Source organism: Saccostrea cucullata, unplaced genomic scaffold (genome assembly GCF_032062105.1).
Source record: "Saccostrea cucullata isolate Sc308-1 unplaced genomic scaffold, CSIRO_AGI_Scuc_v1 ctg937, whole genome shotgun sequence".
In the NCBI taxonomy this organism is placed as follows: Eukaryota; Metazoa; Mollusca; class Bivalvia; order Ostreida; family Ostreidae; genus Saccostrea; species Saccostrea cuccullata.
The window spans coordinates 199,764-224,075 of NW_026927959.1; the positions used below are offsets into that span (position 1 = coordinate 199,764).

The following is a 24,312-nucleotide window of genomic DNA, read 5'->3' on the forward strand; positions in this document are numbered from 1 at the left end:
TATTCTTGAGAAGAAGATTTTTAAAGAATTTTCCTATATATTTCTATGTAAAACTTTGGTCAGCCATTGTGACCCCGCCCTACCCCCGGGGGTCATGATTTGAACAAACTTGAAATTACACTACCTGAGGATGCTTCCATATAAATATGATCAATTATGGCTTGGCTATTCTTGAGAAGAAGATTTTTAAAGAATTTTCCTAAATATTTCTATGTAAAACTTTGGACGGCCATTGTGGCCCCGCCCTACCCCCGGGGGTCATGATTTGGACAAATTTGAATTTACACTACCTGAGGATGCTTCCATATAAATATGATCAATTACGGCTTGGCTATTCTTGAGAAGAAGATTTTTAAAGAATTTTCCTAAATATTTCTATGTAAAACTTTGGTCGGTCATTGTGGCCCAGCCCTACCCCCGGGGGTCATGCTTTGAACAAATTTGAATCTACACTACCTGAGGATGTTTCCATATAAATATGATCAATTATGGCTTCGCTATTTCTTGAGAAGAAGATTTTTAAAGAATTTTCCTAAATATTTCTATGTAAAACTTTGGTCGGTCATTGTGGCCCCGCCCTACCCCCGGGGAGGGGGGGGGTCATGATTTGAACAAATTTGGATCTACACTACCTGAGGATGTTTCCCTATAAGTTTCATTTTTCCTGGCACAGTGGTTCTTGAGAAGAAGATTTTTAAAGCATACCACCAAATTTTCATTAATTCCCAATTATCTCCCCTTGAATGAGGGCGTGGCCCTTGATTTGAAGAAACCTGAATCCCCTTCAAAATGTGATCAGAAAAGCTCACTTGAGCCTTCGGCTCAGGTGAGCTAAAAATACTTGTAAGACTCCTGCCTGTTAAAGTGGGTCATGATGAAGTTCCATAGGTAAAAAAGAAGTAAAGTCTGATTCTTACGAGTATTCTCCTCATGGCTGCAGCGGAATGGGAAAGGGACTCTTCCTCACTTAGAATTCCTAGTCAGTCTTAACTTCTTCTGCTTAAAAATATAAAACAGAGACATAAAAGGGGAAACACTTGCACTTCATACCAAGTGAGAAGCTTCAGTAAAAAGCAGCTTGTTGCTTACCACTTTTGAAACATAATACCTGCAAAACACAGACAGGAATAGACTCTTCTTGTATTAATGACCTTGGTCCTCTATTGCTGTTCCTCTTCTGAATCAAAGGGGAACTGAAATCTGTCAATTGAAGGTCCAGATTTTAAAGCTTGGTACAGCCAACATCAATAGGCAAGCAAAGATACAAGAAGTAAAATCTTAATCTTACCCTGCTTTCTGCTGCTGTATGCAGTTCAACGAGAGAGGGAGTCCTCCTAACTTTAGGATCCTGTTCAGCCTTAAAAGTATTCCTCTTAAAAAGATAAAAATTAACAGACACCAAAAGGGGATCACTTGCACTTCATACCAAGTGAGAAGATTTCTAAAATAAACTAGTGGCCAATGGGCAATATGCTCACCTAAGCATATTGGCTAGTAAATGACAAATTAGTCCAGTACTGAAAAGTATAAAATTTAGGAAGAGGAGAAGGGGGCTTGAATAACTACTTGGAGACATTTTCATATCAATAACAATGTCTTAGCTGTTTTTGAACATAAAATTTTTTCCTATATATTCCTTTGTTAAAATTTTATCCCCATTGATGCCCCTCCCTGCCCCCTGGAATCAAGATTTGGACAAATTTGAATCTACACTACCTAAGGATGCTTCCATATCAATATGACTATATATGGCTTTGGTATTATTGAGAAGACGTTTCCTATACTGAAAGGAAAAAGAAACGCAGGGTAAACTTTTGAGGGGAATTAAATTTGTTTTTCTTAAAATACTTTTTAGTTTTCCTATCTACCTTTTAAAATCATCTTTCAAAAAGATAGAACCAAGTTCTCATATGAATATGACTAATTATTCATGAGTTATTGAAGCTCAAATGACGATACCCCCCAAAAGTGATAATTGTAAACTCTCATTATCTTCAGTGTCTATCTCGTGCATTTGTCAGAGTCTTGTTTCTCCTTTGCATGGAATTTCATCAGAGTGTTTATCTTTCAAACCCTGGCTATATTTAGCATGAGTAACCACGAAAAAAGTAAGTGAAACGGCGCGCGCATGCGCCAGTGAGAGGAATACAACCGTAAATATGGCTCAAAAAACCAAATTGCGGAATTGTTTTCTTTCAAATTTCGTATGAATGTAATGATTATAATCGTCTACTCTATAAATTGCTGTTTTTATGGTAGTGAGGTGGCGATTTAAGAGATAGTAGGACGAATATCCCGTTCGTAACATGGCTCTGTTTCGCGTTATCGTCATCGTCACGGTTGATTGAAAACCATTCCAGACCCTCTCTGACAACGGGTAAAAAGTCTTATGGGGGAAAATTTTCAAAAGACTGCTTAGTAAACCGCTGTTGCCTTTTTCATTAATTAGGCAATTCGAAAACAAGATCCCATTGAACTTCTGTAAACTGTGCCAAGATTGCAATAAATTCATATATGTGTCTTAATATTGAAAAACATGTGCATACCTCATATGCATCAAATAATGCAACAAGATTTGTTGACAAACTCGTCGTTATCAAATTGCACGTGTTTTCTTTGAAAAGAAGTTTTCCTTAAAGACGTCATAAATTTTTCTCTTATTTGTAGTAATTCATTTGAATACTGATTTTGATGCTCAGTAACTAAATTTCCCTAATGACCAATTTTCAAGGATAATTTTCGGTTATGTGGTCAAATTTTTATCGAAAATTATGTTACCCTGCGTTTCTTTTTCCTTTCAGTATATATACTGTAAATCACTTAATTTTCGCGACACCTTTTTTTCGCGACATAGTCAATGACTCTTCATTAGCGAGACAAAATTTTCAAAATTGTGGTCACTGCTCTCTATATAATCTTAAGGAATTATATTATACGCGAGAATCAAATTTTCGCGACCATACCGTCTCACGTAATAATGTAAAAATAAAGTTCTCGTGAATAAAAAGTGATTTACAGTATTCCCCTGTCCATTTTGATCCACCATTGGGGCCCTGCCCTACACCTGGGAGTCATGATTTGAACAAACTTAAATCTACACTACATGAAGATGCTACCGTATACATATCACCAGTCATGACATATTTGTTTCTGAGAAGATTTCTAAAAATATTTCCAATATAATCAAATGTAAAACTTTGATTGTCCAATGTGGCCCAAACCTTTTCCTGGTAGACGATTTGAACAAAATGAAATCTTCACTACCAAAAAAGATGATTTGCTATCAATATAACTAATTGTGGCTTGAGAAAAAAAAAGTATATCCCTACATACTGTAGATTCCTAAATATGTGTGTGGAATTAATTTTTGCGTAATTTCGTGAGAAGCACCACACACAAAATTAAATTACTCGCCTTTATTTTTATGGCGCTGAAATCTATGTAAAATCTCTTAACCAATCATGCATTTGCGAATTATTATTCTTGTGATTTGACGGTGAAAATCCTATTCGCGATAATTACTCGCAAAAAATAAGGAATCTACAGTATTATATATATTTTTGATCCCCTATTCTGACACCAACATGGGGTCTTGATTTGACTAATTTTGAATCTACACTACCTGAGGATGATGCCACATAAGTGCCTCTTTCCTGTCTCAGTGGTTCTTGAAAAGATTTTTAAAAGATGTCCTTAATTTTTCTCTTATTTGTAGTAATCTTCCATTTGAAGAGGGAGTGGGCCTTCATTTGAATAAACTTAAATCCCATAATGGCATTATTCCAAGGATACTCTTTGCCAAGTTTCGTTGAATTTGACCAAAGATGAAAATGTGAAATTTTACAAACAAAAGGCCCATGGGCCACATCGCTCACCTGAGAAGCTTTGACCATTCTGTTCTTTACCAGATTTCCCCCTTGTAACACATATTGTGACCCCACCCTACCCCACTGATCAAAATTTAGACAATTTGAGATCTACACTACCCCCAGGATGCTTCCACATAAGTTTCAGCTTTTCTGGCCCAGTGGTTCTTACAAAGAAGATTTTCAAAGATTTTTCCTATATATTTCTATGTAAAACTTTTGATTCCCCATTGTGGCCCCACCCTACCCCAGGTGGTCATGATTTGATCAATTTAGAATCTACACTACCCCAGGATGCTTCCACACAAGTTTCAGCTTTTCTGGCCTAGTGGTTCTTGAGCAGAAGATTTTCAAAGATTTTTCCTATATATTTCTATGTAAAAATTTGATTCGCCATTGTGGCCCTGCCCAACTGCCAGGGGTCATGATTTGAACAATTTAGAATCTACACTACCCAAGGATGCTTCCACAGAAGTTTCAGCTTTTCTGGCCAGTGGTTCTTGAGAAGTTTTTTAATGACCCACCCTAGTTTTGTCTTTTGAAAGAATTATCTCCCCTTGTGAGGGGACTTGGCCCTTCATTTTAACAATTTAAATTCCGATTACTCAAGAATGCTTGGTACCAAGTTTGGTCAAAATTGGCCCAGTGGTTCTTGAGAAGAAGTCGAAAATGTGAAAAGTTTACAGATGGACGGACGAACAGATGACAAGGTTCACTTCTTTTAAAAACCAGCACTTATATCAATTGATTCTACTACTAAATTGGGTTTGTGATCAGGAGAGATCCTATATGAGATGTTTACCAATGCTTTTGAGACTCATCTTCCCGTGCGTCCTTGCGAACTTAGCCTGGGACAAAATGATACCCAGTATCCGTCTGCTTCCACGTGGAGGCATCGCATAGGACTTGTTGTGGAGAATCAAAAACTGGCAGGGGAAGTCATTAGAATTTCTTCCTCCTTTTCGCATTTGCTAGCCAGCGGTGATGGCTGAAAGCTGAGAGGTGACAAGCACACAGACACTAACACCAACACACTAGACGCGTCACACAACATTTAGCAGACGTTAGTAGTTTTAGTAGCTTGTTACTTATTCAGGGTTCTCCATTGTTTGAAATTTTACTGTGTTGCAGAGTTTACGCAAAGCACTGAAATTTTACGGTATTTTAGCGATCAAATTTGCAACTGACTCACTATTCATTATAATTACTTAAGAATACATGCACACAATTTAAAAAAAAAAATCACCAATTCGTTACAAAAATAGTATGGTCGAACATATTAGCACATGTTGTGAAATGCAGAGGAAATTCTTGTCTATAAAGTTGAACAACTTACAATTTTTTAAAGCAAATTTGTCAATTTTTTTGTCAATTTTATTGATCGAATTAAGGAATTACAAAAAAAGAGACTTCAGAATAGTAAAATACTTTTAAAAGTTCCTTGAAAATTGAAAACTATTTATTTACATCAAGTAAATGATTTTGTTTCAGTGTTATGTTTGATTTACATTGCAAACATAATTGTAGAGCCATGGCTCTAAAGAAAAGACATTTAAATATATTTTTAAAATTAATACAATGTACTTTAATTGCAACTACTAGTACCAATTAAGCGTTACAAGGAAGTTTGAAATCCAATTTTTTGTCTTTGTTCCTTCATGCTTCAAGTCCATTGAGGGTCTAGGAAATAATTGATTATGCAAGGTGAAAGCATAATTAATCTAGATATCGTATAGAATTGAAAGACGGTAGAATTGTTTGATCAATTATGTTTCAGATTGAGAGAATTTGTACGTTTTAATTTTTTTTTATTATCACAGATCTTACTGTGTCGGCAAAATTTTTAATGTGTCGCACAGATAAAATTTGAATCTTTACTGTGTCGGAGAACATTTTTCTGTGTCGGGACCAACACAGTAAAACACCTCATGGAGAACCCTGCCTGTTAGGGTGTTAATCAAGCAAACCTATCCACCACAAGCACTAAACATGCACTAACTAACAAATACCTTAATTACAATAATAACCTACACTCCTCTAAGCTGTCTAACTATCAACTAAAGCCTACTTACTGACTCAAACTACAACACAACTGCACCTACCGGAAATACTATACAAACTAAACCTAAGACTAAGAAACACCTTTGTAACGCTACTTACAACTACTATACACCCCATACTTTCTGAATGCAGCAGAAAACACTCCAGACTGACCTTCAGAGGTGGCTATCTCTGCTTCCTGTCAATTCAAACTCAAGTGATCAAAGCCTGAAAAAGCCAACATCAATTGGAAAGCCATAATATTGGGAAAAGGTGCTCAGAGGTCAAGTATGAATCTTACCACACTTTCTGCTCATGAACGCTGTTAAATGGGAGAGGGACTGCTTTTCACTTCAGGATCCTGGTCAGCCTAAAATTTCTTCTGCTTAAAAAGAGAAAACAAACACATCAAAGGAGAATCACTCACATTCCCTAACAAATGACAAACTTCATTTAAATAATAAATTTGTTACTTACAACCCTGAGTAATATTGGTTGCTGCATAGAGATGGGAAATGGACACGTCATCTCGTCTTCCTCTGTTGGTCGACCCTGCTCCTCCATCGTTGTTCCTCTTCCCAGTCCCTGAAAGTATAAAACTGGCACAATGTTAGTAAAACTTCAAAAGAATGCAACAAATCACAAAAATTCAAGTGAATAAAATCAGTACAACACAATTCGTTGAAAAATCAGAAAACAATGACAGTGAATTCAGGAAAGAGGGGGAAAGGGAAGGGGATGGTTAGTTATGTTAGAGTCAGCAGGGGCCAGGGGGTAGGGAAAAGTAGGGAGAAAATCAAAAATACTTCCATATAAGCTTCCTTTGCTGTTGCTGTGGCTTTGGGTGATGTTTCTTCTGAACTGTCTCAGCATTTCTGCTTCCTGTCAATTCAAAATCAATAGGTCAAAGCCTGACAAAGCCAACATCAATTGCAAAGCCAAAATACTGGGAAAAGGTACAAAGAGGTCAAGTATGAATCTTACCCCATTTTCTGCTCATGAATGCTGTTAAATGGGAAAGGGACTGCTCCTCACTTCAGGATCCTGGTCAGCCTCAAATTTCTTCTGCTCTTATAAAGAGAAAACAGGCACATCATAGGGGAGACACTCTCATTTCACATGAAGTATGAAACTTCATTTAAAAGCATAGATAATAAAAGATTATGAAGCTCACATAGACGAATGTTATCAGTTTAAGTAATGCAAATCTCACATCATATTCCCTTAACAGTTAGCATTTATCCTGACAACAATATTCAAGCAAATTCTGTTTAAATAGGTTTTAAAGTTCATTGAGGATTGACATTTTCCAAATACTTGAACCTGGTCACTCGTTTGAAGAATGCAGGTCAGGTCCAGCATCCGAAGCAAGTTTCAAATGCCCATCTTTAGATGCATCATCCATGCAAGTTTGGTCAGGGTAGAGCTGAGTTGGGAATAATTTCATCACTCATCTGGAAAAAGTAGGTCAGATCAAGCATCCGAAGAAAGTCTGGTAGTGTCCATTCCTAGATGCATCATCCATGCTTGCTTGGATCGGGTAGGACTTACAGTTTCTTGGGAATGGACCTGCTCCAAAAACCTTAACCTGGTTACTCATCTGGAAAATGTGGGTCAGTTCCAGCATCCGAAGCAAGTCTGGTAGTGTCCATTCCAAAATGCATCATCCATGCAATTTTGGTCCAGGTACGACTTATATTTACTAGAACATGGACCTGCTCCTAAAACTCTACCATGGCACAAATGCTAACCCTGAGGCTGGTGTCTGGGTATAGCATAACTACATCTTGACTTTGTTGAGGTAAGTTCAAGTTCAAAATAAAGCTTTAAGGTAAAAAAATTTTTTGCATTTGAATACCCTTCATCAATATCTCTAATTTCATTGTGATCATTCAATAGGTTAATAGTTATATTAGAATGACTATTTCCAAATATTTCCTTGCTCCAAAAATTTTGACTCTTTCACTCATCCATAAAATGTACCAGGTAGGTTGGATTCAGAATCTAAAGCAAGCCTGGTAATGGATCCATGGAAGATTGGTCAAAATAGGTCTTATAGTTACTTGGAAATGAGACTAGCTCAAAAAACTTTTAACCTAGTCACTCATATTAACCAGAAGTCTCTGTCGAGACTGTAGCCCTACTGGTTTATACTTAAAGCAAAGGAAGAGAAAAGTAGCAGTTGGGAAACTTTAAAACAGCAATGATTAGAAAAATGATCCTTGCCACTCATCAAAATAAAAACTGATGCACAGAATTATGTATCTTAGTATAGTCTACTTGTGTGCCAAGTTATACTGAAAACGGACCAAAACTGTAGGAGGAGTAGCACTTTGAAAGAATTTAACAGAAAATTTCATTTTAGAATGCAAAATTTCACAGAATTATATTTTTATTTTGTGCCAAGTAACCAAAATGGCAACATTTCACAGAAATTTCTATTTTTAACCACGGCAACATCGTTCATCAAAATCAAAAACTTGTGTGCCAAGTTATATTGAAATACCAAAACTGTAGGAATTATGCATATCACAGAAATTTCTATTTTTAGTAACCATGGCAACACTGTTCACCAAAATCAAAAACTGATGCACAGAATTATGTATCTTAGTATAGACTACTTGTGTGCCAAGTTATATTGAAATCAGACCAAAACTGTAGGAGGAGTAGCATTTTGAATGCATTTCACAGAAATTTCTATTTTTAGTAACCATGGCAACACCGTTCATCGAAATCAAAAACCGATGCACAGAATTATGTATCTTAGTATAGTCTACTTGTGTGCCAAGTTATATTGAAATCAGACCAAAACTGTAGGAGGAGTAGCATTTTGAAAAATTGTTTACAGACAGACAAACGGACAGACAGACAGATGGACGGACGACGGCCGCATTACTATCGCATAAGCTCTTCTGGCCTCTGACCAGTAGAGCTAAAAATAAAGGCCAGATTCAGCATCCGAGGCAAGCCTGGTAGTGTACTTCCATATATTTTACTTTGGATGTACATGTTCGATTCTTGTAAGTTTGGTCAAAATACTTGGAAATGACACCTGCTTCAAAAACATTAACCTGATCATTCTTTTAAATTAGCTGAAATTGCAGTCTCTGAAACCCTGGTTGGTACAATGAAACATACTTGAAGCATCTTACATGCATCCCTTAGGGGCTAGGGCACAGATGTACTTAAAAAGAAGTCTGCTCCAAAAACTTTTATCTGGGACACCAACACTTGCACTGATCCCATGGGTGTTACTAATATTCCTGTCCACTTCATATTGGTGAGCAAAAAAATGATTGAAATGCATATTTTTTATGCCATCTCTGATTTGATGAATAAATCTATGCAAGTAAAATGTCATGCCGACAACCTCACCGCTTGATTTCCAGCAGAATCCGGAAAGGGGGCAAAACATCAATTGGCTGGGCTATTCCATTTCCATGGGCCACATCGCTCACCTGAGCACTAAAAAAGTAGAAAATGGCTTTTTATTGTAAAGTTTAAATCCAAAAGTATTCCCATGACCAATCATGGATTTGCTATTTTTTAGAAAATGATTTTTAAAGAATTTTCCTATATATATCTTTAAACTTTGTCGGCCATTTTTCTATTTATGTAAAATTTGAACAAATTTGAATCTACTTACTACTTGAGCATGCTTCCATATAAATATGATGAATTATGGCTTTGCATTCTTGAGAAGAAGATTTTTAAAGAATATATATTTCTATGTAAAACTTTGGTCGGCCATTTTGGCCCCGCCCTACCCCCGGGGGTCATGATTTGGACAAATTTGAATCTACACTACCTGAGCATGCTTCCATTTAAATATGATGAATTATGGCTTTGTCATTCTTGAGAAGAAGATTTTTAAAGAATTTTCCTATATATTTCTAAGTAAAACTTTGGTCAGCCATTTTGGCCACGCCCTACCTCCGGGGGTCATAATTTGAACAAATTTGAATCTACACTACCTGAGCATGCTTCTATATAAATATGATGAATTATGGCTTTGTCATTCTTGAGAAGAAGATTTTTAAAGAATTTTCCTATATATTTCTATGTAAAACTTTGGTCAGCCATTTTGCCCTACCCCCTGGGGTCATAATTTGAACAAACTTGAATCTACACTACAAAAGCATGCATATAAATATGATGAATTATGGCTTTGTCATTCTTGAGTGTGAAGATTTTTAAAGAATTTTCCTATATATTTCTATGTAAACTTTGTGCCATTTTGGTGTCATGTGAACAAACTTGAATCTACACTACCTGAGCATGCTTCCATTTAAATATGATGAATTATGGCTTTGTCATTCTTGAGAAGAAGATTTTAAAAGAATTTTCCTATATATTTCTATGTAAAACTTTGGTCGGCTAGACCCCCGGGGGTCATGATTTGAACAAATTTGAATCTACACTACCTGAGGATGTTTCCCCATAAGTTTCATCTTTTCTGGCACTGTGGTTCTTGAGAAGAAGATCTTTAAAATATGCCACCAAATTTTCATTAATTCCCAATTATCTCCCCTTGAATGAGGGCGTGGCCCTTCATTTGAACAAACTTGAATCCCCTTCACCCAAGGATACTTTGTGGCAATGAAAATGGCCCAGCAGTTCTTGAGAAGAAGTCGAAAATGTGAAAAGTTTACAGACAGACGGACAGATGGACGCCGGTCAAAATGTGATCAGAAAAGCTCATTTGAGCTTTCAGCTCAGGTGAGCTAAAAAGTGACATTTGGTTGAAATTTTTTAAAAAACTATAATTTTGTCATTTTTCTATTTATGTAAATAAATAATAGTTTATCTTTTATTTGCAAGGTACTCATTGACTTTTTTACTTGCATATGATGTATTAAGGTACAGGAGTACCTCCCTCTTTTTCAAAAGGGAGGGGAGTTTAGTGTGGTATGAGTGTGTGTATAGGTATGTGTTAACTTGACACTGTGTGCGATGCGCAAGTGTGAGTAAGTTGTCGTCTGTTGTGCATGGTGGTGTGTAGATCTAGTCACTTGTATTGCAGGAGAGATTGCGTATTATAATATCGTAAGTCTTGTATGATTAATGCTGAATACAAATATAAACAAGAGGCCCATGGGCCACATTGCTCACCTGAGTACTGTAGCTTAGAAAAAGTAGAAATTGGTTTATTATTGAAAAGTTAAAATCCAAAAGTAATCCCATGATCAATCATGGATTTGCTATTCTTCAAAGAATTTTCCCATATATTTCTATGTAAAACTTTGGTCTGCCATTTTGGCCCCATCCTACCCCCTGGGGTCATGATCTGAACAAATTTGAATCTACACTACCTGAAGATGCTTCCATATAAATATGATGAATAATGGCTTTGTCATTCTTGAGAAGAAGATTTTTAAAGAATTTTCCCATTAATTTCTATGTAAAACTTTGGTCGGCCATTTTGGCCCCGCCCCACCCCTGGGGGTCATGATTTGAACAAATTTGAATCTTCACTACCTGAGGATGCTTCCATATAAATTTGATGAATTATGCCTCTGTCATTCTTGAGAAGAAGATTTTTAAAGAATTTTCCTATATATTTCTATGTAAAACTGCCATTTTGGCCCCGCCCTACCCCCGGGGGTCATGATTTGAACAAATTTGAATCTTCACTACCTGAATGCTTCCATATAATTTGATGAATTATGGCTCTGTCATTCTTGAGAAGAAATTTTTAAAGAATTTTTATATATTTTTATGTAAAAACGCCTTACCCCCGGGGGCATGATTTGAACAAACGAATCTTCACTACCTAAAGATGCTTCCATATAAATTTGATGAATTATGGCTCTGTCATTCTTGAGAAGAAAATTTTTAAAGAATTTTCCTATATATTTCTATGTAAAACTTTGGTGCCATTTTGACCCCGCCCTACCCCCGGGGGGATTTGAACAAAAAACTACCTGAGGATGCTTCCATATAAATTTGATGAATTATGGCTCTGTCATTCTTGAGAAGAAGATTTTTAAAGAATTTTCCTATATAATGTAAAACTTTGGTCAGCCATTTTGGCCCTGCCCTACCCCTGGGGGAGAGAAATCTGAGGATGTTACCCCATAAATCTTTCCTGGCACAGTGGTTCTTGAGAAGAAGATTTTTAAAGAATTTTCCAATATATTTCTATGTAAAACTTTGGTCGGCTATTTTGGCCCCTCCCTACCCCTGGGGGACATGATTTGAACAAACTTGAATCTACACTACCTGAGGATGTTACCCCATAAGTTTCATCTTTCCTGGCACAGTGGTTCTTGAGAAGAAGATTTTTAAAACATGCCACCAAATTTTCATTAATTCCCAATTTTCCCCTTGAATGAGGGCGTGGCCCTTCAGACTTGAATCCCCTTCAAAGGATCTTTGTGGCAAGTTTGGTTGAAATTGGCCCAGGAAGTCGAAAATGTGAAAAGTTTACAGACAGACAGACGGCATGTGATCAGAAAAGCTCAGGTGAGCTAACAATTACTATCATTGTCAGTTTATACATACTATACTTCAACATTCACTCAATCAGTATTTGGAGTATGTCATTTATATATTTATTTGAACATCAATTAGATTATACATTACAGAGTCCAAACATTTTGTAACCAGATTTTGTTTGTTTTGATTGGAAATTTTCTTTGGTGAAATTGGGAAAACACATACTTTTTGCCATTATGAATGGAGCAAAAAGCAGGCCCCTTCAACACCCTAAAAATGCCTGTCAGTAAAAATATTTGCATTATCAATACACAGATGATTCAGGGCAAAGTTAACCCCACTTAGGATCTGATGTCCCAAACTTATGCAGAGTCTAAAAGCACAATACATTTTCAAACGATAATTCACTTTTTTGTTTTATAGATTAATTCACCTGTAGGTTTTAAGCTGTCTCTTTCCGCAGCTTAAAAATACTTTATCAACGTTTTATCAATACGTGCATCTGAATCTGACAAATGTTAGTTTTAATAATGTTAACTGTTTTCCCCAACCAACTCACCTGACCGTCCACTGACGCCAAATTTGCTGTTCGCGCCACATGTCAAAATTTAAAACTCACAATTTCGATCCCGATGCAAATAAATTACAAATGCATGCAAGAAACAAATAATAAATTTATGTATTAATCAATCTCCCAATTATAAAACAATTTTAGCAATTAATCTAGAATATGCTCTACCTCTGGGCAGGACAAAATATTTATGTCTCAAACCTGTCTTGTTATATAAGCGACATTGCTAGGTTACTGGAAGAGAAGGGGGGGGGGGTCTGAGATAATTTTTTTAAGAAATAAATGCGTTTCAATTTTTCATGTATTCGGTTGATTTTTATGGATTCTATTGCATTTTGAAAATGTGAAAAACCTCTTAACGGAAACCCTTTTTTTTTTATTTTAATGCATATTTGCAAGATTAAATGCGACGAATATATCCTGTCCTATTTATTCCCTTGTAACTACATTTCCCCTAAAATTGCAGACTATTTTGTGTCATTTGTAAAACTATCTACAGCTGCCTAAGGAGATCTGGAAGTTGTGTCGTTTGACCACTGACCAGGGAAAATACCCTTTGAAAATGGCGGGGATGTCAAAATATACAACCTTCCTCAGAGAAATTAAACAAATTCTTAAACATTTTTTATTACAACAGCTTTAGAATATTTACCTCAATTTTTGATCATCTCTGGGCTCCTGTAATGCACTTTCGACTGAAAAATGTAATGAACTGATCTGAAAGTCTGCTGCGTAGTTACCTGTTACTGCTTTGTGAATTCAGTTGTGAATTATGTTCAAACATCATGCTCACGTGATTTAATTACGTATTCATCATTCATTACTCTACTACTGCGGTCATTAAATCGTGAAATATGTATAAACTAACGCTGCAAGTACACAATTTTTTTGTTACATGTATATTGTAAATTTCAACAGAAAATCCTGTGCGTGGGTATTTTAATAAACTTTTTAAAATTACAGTCATGAATTACATTTATATGTAACAGTTATGTTTATTCAAAATAATATACCGGTATAAACATACATTGTACACAGTAAAATATTCATGAATATACTTTAATATAATGGGTATATCAATTTATAATTGCTTGCATGCTTATTTTTGAATGCAGAATACCAAGTCATGATTATATTATATTTCAAGATTAAAAGCATGGCCTAGACTCCCAATCATAGTAGGACACAATAAATAGGCCAAGATTTTTCCTCAAATTAAATTTTTCTTTGATATTTTGTTCTAGGATACAAAATCTCTCTTTATATATGATATGAAAGAAATTCAACCACACATTTTTTGCCCACATAGTCTGAAATATGGCCTATCATTTAGTAAAAAAAAGTATTTCTTAAAAAAAAAAGTGGTCCGTCCGGGACCTGAACTCAGGACCTCTCACATGCGAAGCAAGAAACGTACCACTAGACCACGAAATCGCTTTACATGGCATTAGAATATGCAAAAGTGAAGTCACATACATGTAGATATTCATGTTCGGTATTGTCAAAATTTTATACAGTCCATGGTGTTTATTTAGCCTTTATTAAACAGTTCTAATAGATGTAATAAGAACAAAATGTCCACCGAGAACCTGTTTTATACGCAATAACTCTCCTCATGCCCCTGTGCTAAAATTAGCGACATGTAATACTATAGATACTAATAAAACAAACGAGGCGGGGCACTTTGAGAGGGGTGAGAGAGGTCTTAGGGAGTTTTGGTATAAAATTACATTGCATAAGCTCAAAATCTTCTTCAAATATCGCCCGGAAATGATAGTGTTACACACAGACAGAATGTATAAATACGACCTTGAACTTTGACCTTTTGACCTCAAAATCAATAGGGGTCATCATTAGGCCACAGGGAGTTGCTATGTAAAATTTCATTGCAACAGTTCAAATGGTTCTAGAGATATAATGTGGAAACGAAAGTGTTACAACAGACAGAATTTGCTTATTTATGACCTTGACCTTTGACCTTTTGACCTCAAAATCAATAGGGGTCTTCTTTAGTTCATAGGGAGTTGCTATGCTAAATTTCATTGCAAAAGCTCAAAGGGTTCTCGAGATATCGTGTGGAAACGAAAGCGTTATAGACAGACAGAAAGACGGACAAACCCAAATTAATATCCCCCACTTTTCAAGCGGGGGACAAAAAATGGATATCCATCATTCTGAATCGCCATTTTGACATAACTTTCCAGCTGCATGATCATCAGTTGTAGAATAGGGAGATCCAGAGGGAAAAAAATACCATCTGCAGCGTAAAATTCTGAACAAAGCAGAATATAGAAACAATAGACGAAAAGAATTAAGGGTAGAAACGACTAAATTTTCTGAATTAAAGTAATAATATAAGCGTTCTATTACCATACTTATATGGTATACTATATTTGTCCTGTCTGTTTATCTCTGTCTGTTGTCAACTTTAACCTAGCCCATAACTATTGAGTGGATGGGGCTATGGCTTTCATATTTCAAAGGTTTTATTCCTTGTGCCAAGTCCTTTCTTTGGATACCACCAAATTTGACCTCTTCACCTTGACCTTGGAGTTTGACCAACTTTTACACAAAAATGCCACACTTTAACGTTGGCCATAATTAACTTTTGAGCAAATTGGAGCTAGGGCTTTAATTCATAAGTCATATGTGTATTCATTGTGACAAGACCTTTTAGCTGGTACATGTACAGATATCTTTGACCTTGACCTAAGAGTTTGACCCACTTTTTAAAAACTTTAACCTTGGTCATAACTTTTGAACAGTTAAAATTAGGGTTTGCTTATTTCACAAGACCATCCTTTAGGTACCAACTCGTTTGACCTTGACCTTTGGGGTTTAACATGCATTTGAGGGAATTCAAACCTCGCCATAAGTTGCCATACGGAGGCTTCGGTGTTTCACACACACATCGTGTTATACATGTACATGTAGTAGCACTACACCAAAGAGATATTCACACATACTTTTTTTCTGTTTGAAAGATTTTCAGAAAAAATCAGAAAATTTGGATATCTGCCATTTTGATTCGCCGTCTTAACCTTGTCAACGCCATTTTCATGAAGACCAGCATATTTTTTTCGGATTCAGCATACTTGAAATGAGTTTAAAAACTCTGCTGGACCAAATATTAATTATTTGCCGTCAAAACTTATAACTTAACTAGGCTTCTTTTTAAAAATCAGGACCACACTATAGGCTGTTATTTGCTCTGTAACCATTGTCACCAAAGAAATATAGTTGTAACCCATGTAACCATAGATTAAGAGACCCCCTGCTAAGATTCTTTTGCTTTGTAACCATTGTCACCAAAGAAATATAGTTGTAACCCATGTAACCACAGATTAAAACATCTCCTGCTGGGTTTTAAAATAAAAAGAAATTCAAGTTAGGATTTATGTTACTGGATTAATAATCCTGCAACATGGTTACAAATGAACATACTTAGAAAATCAGGACTAATTTTGTCATACCTATGCTGTTCTTGAGAAGATTTTTCCTATGCGTTTTTACGTAAATCTTTGATCGTTCATAGTGGCCCAAGCCTATCCCTGGGGGTCATGATTTGAACAGAATTGAATCAACACTACCTGACAATGATTCACATGAGTTTTATCTTTCCTGGACCATTTTTTCTTGAGAAGATTTTTCAATGATGCCATTAATTTTTTGTTTTTTATGCCCCCGTAATCGAAGATTCGGGGTATTAAGTTTTTGCTCTCTCCGTCCGTCTGTCCGTTTGTCCACAAAAACTTTAACCTTACCCATAACTTATGACTGGATTAGGCTATATGGTAGACTTGCTCAAGTATCTTTGTTTTAATGCTCTCTTTCATACTTTTTGATAATGTCAAACATAGATAACATTTAACTATGACAACGAGCAGAGGGCATGCGCAGCATACCAATAAGAACAAAGAATTTGAAAAAATATTGATGAACAAAAATACAATGTAGATATAAACATAGAGACTTGAGCAAGTCTAGCTATATGGCTTTCATATTTCAAATGTGTATTCCTTGTGCGAAGATCTATCTTTGGGTAACACCAATTTTGACCTTGGAGTTTGACACACTTTTACACAAAAATTCCAATTTTTTTCTTTGGCCATTAACCTTTGAACGGTTGGTGCGTTCATACTTCACAAATGTATTAATTGAAACAAGACCTTCCATTAGATACCAACAACATTGATCTTTTGACCTTCATCTTAGAGTTTGGCCTACTTTTTTAAAACTTAGCCATAACATTGGAACGGTTAGGGCTAGGGCTTTCATGCTTCACATAAGTAATTCTTATGATAAGACATTCCATTGGATACCAACAACTTTCACCCTTTGACCTTGGAGTTTAATATACCTTTAAAAAACTAACCTTGGCAAAAACTTTTGAATGGTCAGGGCTAGGGCTTTCTTACTTTACATATGTAACCCTTGTGACAAGACCAACAACTTTGACTCTGACCCTGGAGTTTGAACTACTTTTATACGTTGTCATAACTTATGATCAAGTGGTGCCAGGGCTTTCATATTTCACAATTATATTTCGTGTAAGAAGGCCTAGCTTTCGGTACTAACATATTTGATTTCCATTTTTTTATAAGAAAATTTAATCTTCGCTATTTTGCCATACGGAGGCATCAGTGTTTTACAAATACATCTTGTTCGTAATTATACCCCCTTGGAGGACGACGTGTCCCATCATTTGAACAAACTTTAATCTTCTTCAACCAAGAATACTTTGTGCTAAATTTGGTGCTAAAATTGGCCCAGTGGTTCTGGAGAAGAAGATGAAAATGTGAAAAGTTAACGACGCCAACGACTACGACAGACAACAGACAAATTTCAATCAGAAAAGCTAATTAAGTTCAGCCATCGGCTCCTGTGGTTCTTCTTCAGAAGATTATTAGTTTTTTCCTATATATTTTAATGTAAAACTTTGATTCCCTATTGTGGCCCTGCCCAATCCTCAAGGGTAATGATTTGAACTATTTAGAATCTACACTACCCCATGATGCTTTCACATAAGTTTCAGCTTTTCTGGCCCAGTGGTTCTGGAGAAGAAGATTTTTTAATGACCACACCCTGTTTTTGTCTTTTTTGATTATCTCTCTCCCCCCCTTTTGAAGGGAATTGACCCTTCATTTTTATAATTTAAACTCCCCTCCACCCAAGGACGCTTTATCCGAAGTTTTGTTAAAATTGGCCGAATGGTTTTGAAAAGAAGTAGAAAATATGAAAAGTTTACAGACGGATGGACGCATGGAGGATAGTCAAGATGTGATCAGAAAAGCTCACTTGAGCCTTGGACTCAGGTGAGCTAAAAACCACTTTACTTTAACGTTGACAGAATTCTTATTTCTATATGCCCCCGTAAAGTGAAGATTCAGGGGTACTAGCATACAATTTTTGCCCTGTCCGTCTGTTAAGCTGTTTGTCTGTTTGTCCGCAAAGGCTTTATACCAAATAAGTTGAAATCATAAGAGGAGGCTGTAAATGTTTTGATTTGTTTGTTTGTTTGAATGTTGTTTAATGTCCCTCTCAAGAAATTTTCACTCATATGATAACGCCACCACTTGCCGGTGGAGAGCTGCATATTTTGTCCTATACTCGGCACTCAGGGCCACTGAGCAGGGAGGGATCTTTTTCGTGCCAGCACTTAAAATGTTCAAAGTCTACAAGCAACAAGAAATAAGGGACATGGATATATAACTGGGAATATTTTTATTAACTATTTGTTTCTTCCTTATCCATGAATACAGTTAAATCTGCATTCTTTAAATAACATGTATTTGACTATTTCTAAAATATGTAATAACTAAGATTCAAATAAAATATGTACTGTAATAAACTAAAATATTTTTTTCTACAGTGATTTGGATCAAAATGTGAAATAATTACAATTTACTTTTCTTTTTAAAAAACAAACAAGTACAATGACTATTGTAGTCTAAAAAAGTGAACAAGTATATTCTTTAAATGCATGAAAATATTGGGAACCATCAACAGAGAAGCACAGCTGATTGTTGACGAAATGAACATCCTCCATATAAGCAAATAACAGTACGAAATAAACACAAGACAATAACAAGCTACAACACAAGCAAAACATAAATGTAAAATATAACAGTTAATATGATCCCAGATGCCAAAAAAAGAAAAAACTGGTTAGGCTCTATAATTTAACAAAACAAAAAAAAAAACACTTAAATTTTTTTTTCATTTTACATTTCTGAAAAAAAATAAAGGTATACAGAAGACTTTAAATATTTAGTAATAAATTTTACAATTGGTTTGATTTTTATTAATGAACTTTTATAGTGCTTAATACAGTATTAACTCAGCAAAGAAACCATTCTGACTTGTTTTTCAATGATTAATAAAGTCAGGGTTCTCCACATTTGAAAATTTAACCATGGAGGAAGCTGCGTGAAGACAAAATGTGACCGAAAACACGAATGCACCTTCCTAATCTTCATTAATCAATGACTGGTTTTACATTTGTAAACTTTACCATTGCAACACAAAACAATGGAATAACTAACTCTGAAGGTAAACTCTTTAAAGTTAAAAAAAAAAAAAGAATTAAAATTGAAAAGGATTTATCCTGTATTTACCTCACAAATGTACCAGAATTTGCCCAAAACTGTAGTAATCTTCCGAATGAATTTTTAAAAAAAATTGTTGATACATTAACCAGGGCAACATTATTCAGAAATTAATAATTGTAAGAATTGTTGTAGCCTGTTGTATGAAATGTTTTGTTTAAATATGACTAAAACTGATGAATGGGCAGTATTTTTTTAAGTAAACACACAAAGGAACAATTGGATAAGTGTCCTTTTTTTGTAAGCATTCTATTTTTCTAGATAATGCGTTTTTCACGAAGTTTTGTTTACTTCTCCACGTGCCCCAGTGCTAAAAATAGCGCCACACGACGTCTCATAACAACAGGAAGTAACTCTAAAAATAAGACGGCGATTGACACTTAGGTCCTATGCACATTTTATCGAAAACGATAATAAAGTTAAAGCTTAAAAAACATAGCATGGGAAATTGATTAAATACAGAGGAATATGATTTTTTACAGAGTATTTTTGGGCTAATATCATCAAGACTGCCGACGTTAAAAAACTATTTAATTTCGACTGCCCTGGCTCGGATGCGTAGTCTAAAAAGTGAACATCGTTACTATGTCTTTGAATTCTTGTAAATCTTTTAATTATTATACATGTAGTGAACTGAACACAGTTAGAATTCAACAAAATAACGTGTAATACAAAAATACAGAGCCCCGTTAACAGTAGTTTATATAGTAGATAACACTCAAAACATAAATATAAACATGGCCGACCGACTTTCAATTCATGAATTCTCACGCTTCACGGCACATTCGCAGCTTATCGATATATTGGGTAATTAACACTATTTTTTGCGCTTGGGGGGCTTCACACCACATAAACACAATTAACTACAGATAGTATATTGCAGTTGTCATCTTGAAAATAAGTTTTAAATTCTAAAATTTAACCATGAACTTTTAAGTGGCTTAAAATTTAACCATGGCGCACACAAATTTAACCATGGCGCACCTCCATGGTAAAACCCCTTGTGGAGAACCCTGAAAGTTATATTATCAAAATGATAATATAACAATCATCAAGGAATAAATCATATCAGCAGGTCAAAATCAATGTAAAATACATCATCTACAAATGTATCTATACATAAAAGGAATGCCTTTACACAAATGCTTCAAAATTGAAACAAATATTTCAGTCAGTATCACATTACAGGTATTTACAGGTTTTAATACTTTAACTGTCGACTTTCACAAACACCTTGGGACGGTTGAATATTTTCTTGGCCTCGTCAATCTCGGCTATTTTACCCTCTAGTTCTTGCTTTTGTGAGCGGATTCTAAAAGTGTCCATACGTAGAGGGAGAGCACTCAGTTCATTCACTAGTTCTTTTTCCTCTGCAAGTAAAATTGAAAATTTCAGTAAGAACTGGGGGGTCATGATCTGAACAAACTTGAATCTGTACTATCCTAGTATGCTTTTATATCAGTTTTACTAATTGTGGCTTTGTGGTTCTTGAGAAGATTTTTAGAGATTTTTCCTATATTTTCCTATGTAATACCCCATTATGCCCCCAACTTTCCCCCAGGGGTCTCTACACTACCTAAGATGATTCCATATAGATATGTCTAATTGTATTTTTGTTCTTGAGATGAGGATTTTTATTTGTTGTATATATTCCTGTGTAAAATTTCCATCCCTCATTGTGGCCCCATCCTACTCCTAAAGGTCACGATTTAAACAAGTTTGAATCTATAATATCTTAAGATGATTCCACATCAATATGACTAATCATGATTTTGCTATTCTTAAGAAGAAAGTTTTTGAAGATTTTTCCTTAATATTCCTAATATGTAAAACTTTGATTCCCTTTTTGTGGCCCCATTCTTCCCCTGGGGTCATGAAATTTGAACAAATTTTAATTAACACAACTAATGTAGGGTTCAAGTAAGTTTAAGTTTTCCTGGCTCAATGGTTCTTGAGAAGAAGATTTTTAAAAGATAATACTAAATTTTCACCAATTCTTAATTAATTCACCTTAAAAGGGGCTGTTGGTCTTCATTTAAACAAATGCTTTGTGACATCTTTAAAAAGTAAAAAAAAAATGCCTCCCTCCCTCATCATATTTCTTGAAAAAAGGCCTGAGAACCAAGGAATTAATTTTGCATGGCCTAAACAAATGCTTTGTGACATCTTTGGTCAAAATTGGCACAGAGGTTCTTGAGAAGAAGTCATAATGTGAAAACTTTACAGATGAACAGACAGAGGGACAGCTAGACATGCAAATGCGAGACAAAATGTGATCATAAAAGCTCACTTGAACTTGCAGCTCAGGTGAGTTAAAAACCAAATTTTACATTTGTATATTCACTCTTCCAGCTTGACAATAACATAGAGATTAGACCATAAAGATATTATAACTGTTTCAGAAGTGAGTATCTTGTAATCTGGGGAAGGGTAGCAGTATAGATCATAGAATAGCTAGATAACACACTTACTTATGAGTAGAAGTTTGAGAGTTTCTTGACGTTCTTTCTCGGGCAGTAGTCGATGACCGGGAGGCATCTCTGGGTCTGGTGTGTTAGCTATCCTGTCCTTCTCTTCTTTCTTCCACTGGTCTTTGCGTACTTTTAGGCTTGGTGAGAATAACAAACATATCAAACAGTAAGTTTTGTGTTTCTGCTTCATTGATTTTTAAATTGAATATTTTCGTCCAACTGCACTTGACCATAGTAAACATGTATTAAATATTACAGTATCATTTCTGAGCTGACTATCAATATGATTGATTAATCTCTCTGGTTTACTAATCTTTCTCCATCTTCGTGTTAATTTTGATCTTATACATACTATTTCGGAACCTCTCCTCTCTGATGCTTGCCATATTCTTCTTCCTCTTTCTTTTTTAACTCATCCAAAGCATTCACACTGGGACTTCTCTTCATCATCTGGTGTTTTGCTGATATTCCATTGATTTTGATAAAGTCTAAGTTATTTCTATGAAATTTAATCTGTAAAGTAGAGAAAGCTGGTGAAATGCCTTACAGTACAAAAAATCTTATTGTATTAATAAAAGCAGATAAAACATGTTTTGTACCACATACATGTAAAAAATTTTTTCACATGAAATTCCAAGGAATTAACATAATGATACTGTAAATTGGCAAATAATCATGATGGTTTTAATTTCACTATGTTTGCGATTCATCATTTTTCTGCAAAATTAATCCCATAGCGAATGTCATCATTAGTTTTTAAAAACATTTAAATGCTTATACAAAAATTAATGTCTAGCAGCGTGAAATTAAAACCATCGCCATTGGTACTTTTTGAGAAATCATGAAATTTTAACACCATGGAATTAAAACAACTTACAGTATTCATGCTAAATCGTCATATAATTCCAAGCATTGGACAAGAATCTAAGATTGTTGAAAATCTTGGCCTAAAGTAAAATATTTAGTCTTTTATAAAAGGACTAATATAAACCTACCTCACTGGAACATCTGGCTGGAGGGACAGTAAGTTTCTCTGCTGGTGGGTCTGGGGTACAAGGACGAGAAACATTTTTTACAGAGGGACCATTTCTTGAGTGTGCTCGGAGGAAATTAGCTGACTTAGGCCTTGGAGCAGATGGAGGCCTCTAAATAAGAAACAAAATCAAAAATGTTCAATATGTGTGTTATATCAGACCATATCTGTTAACTTTAACAAGAAGATAAAAATACTGAGGCACATCTAGCTATAGAGAAAATGACTAAATTTAGCAAAAGTTAGGCACATCTCCAAATGCTAATAATTGTTACAATTTTAAATTTTTTGTTGCGATTTTGAATTAGACAATCTTTATTTAAAAAAAAATATTTAATAAAGATTTTTCCAAATATTTCTGATCTTCAAAATATTTGTTCGAAAACTATCTATACATAATTTGTTAGAGACAATCTTCATGATCTTCAAAATATTGTTTATTTATAACAAATACAAACCTGTATGTCATCTTTAATTTTTGATGTAATTCCACTGTATTTTTCTGATTTCCATAGTGCTTTGACTGGTTGATGTGCACTGGCTTCTCTCTCTTTAGACTGTCTCTGAATTTGTCTCATCCTCCTCACATTTTCACTTAAATGGTCTCGCATTCTGCTTTCTGAATAAAAGTTTGAACAGTCTTGTGTTATTCTTTTAACATGCAGTGAAAAGGGTACTTATGAATTCATCAATATTAATTAAGGAAAAGTAAGGTTCATACTGCACCTTTTTGCTAATTAAGAGCCTAGATTGTTTGTAATTAATTAAAATGTATGCATGTCCAGTCATCCCTGTAACCACAAGGGGTCCTTTAAATTGGGGTATTAATGATAAATCTATATTGCCTTCTATATGTAGTATATAATCACAAAACATTTATCAAACTTGTATGTATATCTTTTAAGTTTTTTTTTTCAATACCTGGGCGCCCTCCTCCAAAATGTGTTTGGCCATAGCCACTACCAGAAACCATCATCATTCCTCCTCCGTGCATGTTTTTGTGTTTTCAATCTCTGATTTGGAGTATTTGTTCTTAATCTAGGAAAATGAAAATATTTTCAATCAACATCATGTTGAACATGACATTGTAATTTTAACATTATTTGGTACTTTTCATCGCCAACGCTCCACACTTTTATTTCTTAAATAAGTGTTTAAGACCTTATCTTATGTGTGTCATAAAAACCTTATTTGAAAATAAAGCAAAGCAATAACATTGGCAAGTGGTTTCTATACACGCCAAAACACATACCTTCCATATTGAAAGTCACGTGACCAATCTTTA

General features: G+C 35.1%; 2 protein-coding genes and 1 long non-coding RNA gene across 3 annotated transcripts in view; 1 reads left to right on the plus strand and 2 right to left on the minus strand.

The window, feature by feature from the left end:
* LOC134276000 (uncharacterized) overlaps nucleotides 1-24,312 on the plus strand; it is a 226,467-nt gene that overhangs the window by 173,768 nt on the left and 28,387 nt on the right. The window lies entirely within an intron of this gene.
* Nucleotides 6,746-13,648, minus strand: LOC134276003 (uncharacterized). Its single transcript, XR_009993963.1, has 3 exons — nucleotides 13,568-13,648; nucleotides 6,891-6,976; nucleotides 6,746-6,788 (listed from the first exon to the last, which is right to left on the minus strand). It is a non-coding gene; the product is annotated as an uncharacterized LOC134276003 (long non-coding RNA).
* On the minus strand, nucleotides 20,555-24,053 carry LOC134275981 (enkurin domain-containing protein 1-like). Its single transcript, XM_062758257.1, has 6 exons — nucleotides 23,949-24,053; nucleotides 23,486-23,646; nucleotides 22,990-23,139; nucleotides 22,347-22,507; nucleotides 21,995-22,131; nucleotides 20,555-20,893 (listed from the first exon to the last, which is right to left on the minus strand). Exons 1-6 carry the CDS (start codon nucleotides 24,019-24,021, stop codon nucleotides 20,733-20,735), a joined length of 843 nt encoding a protein of 280 aa, XP_062614241.1. The 5' UTR covers nucleotides 24,022-24,053; the 3' UTR covers nucleotides 20,555-20,732.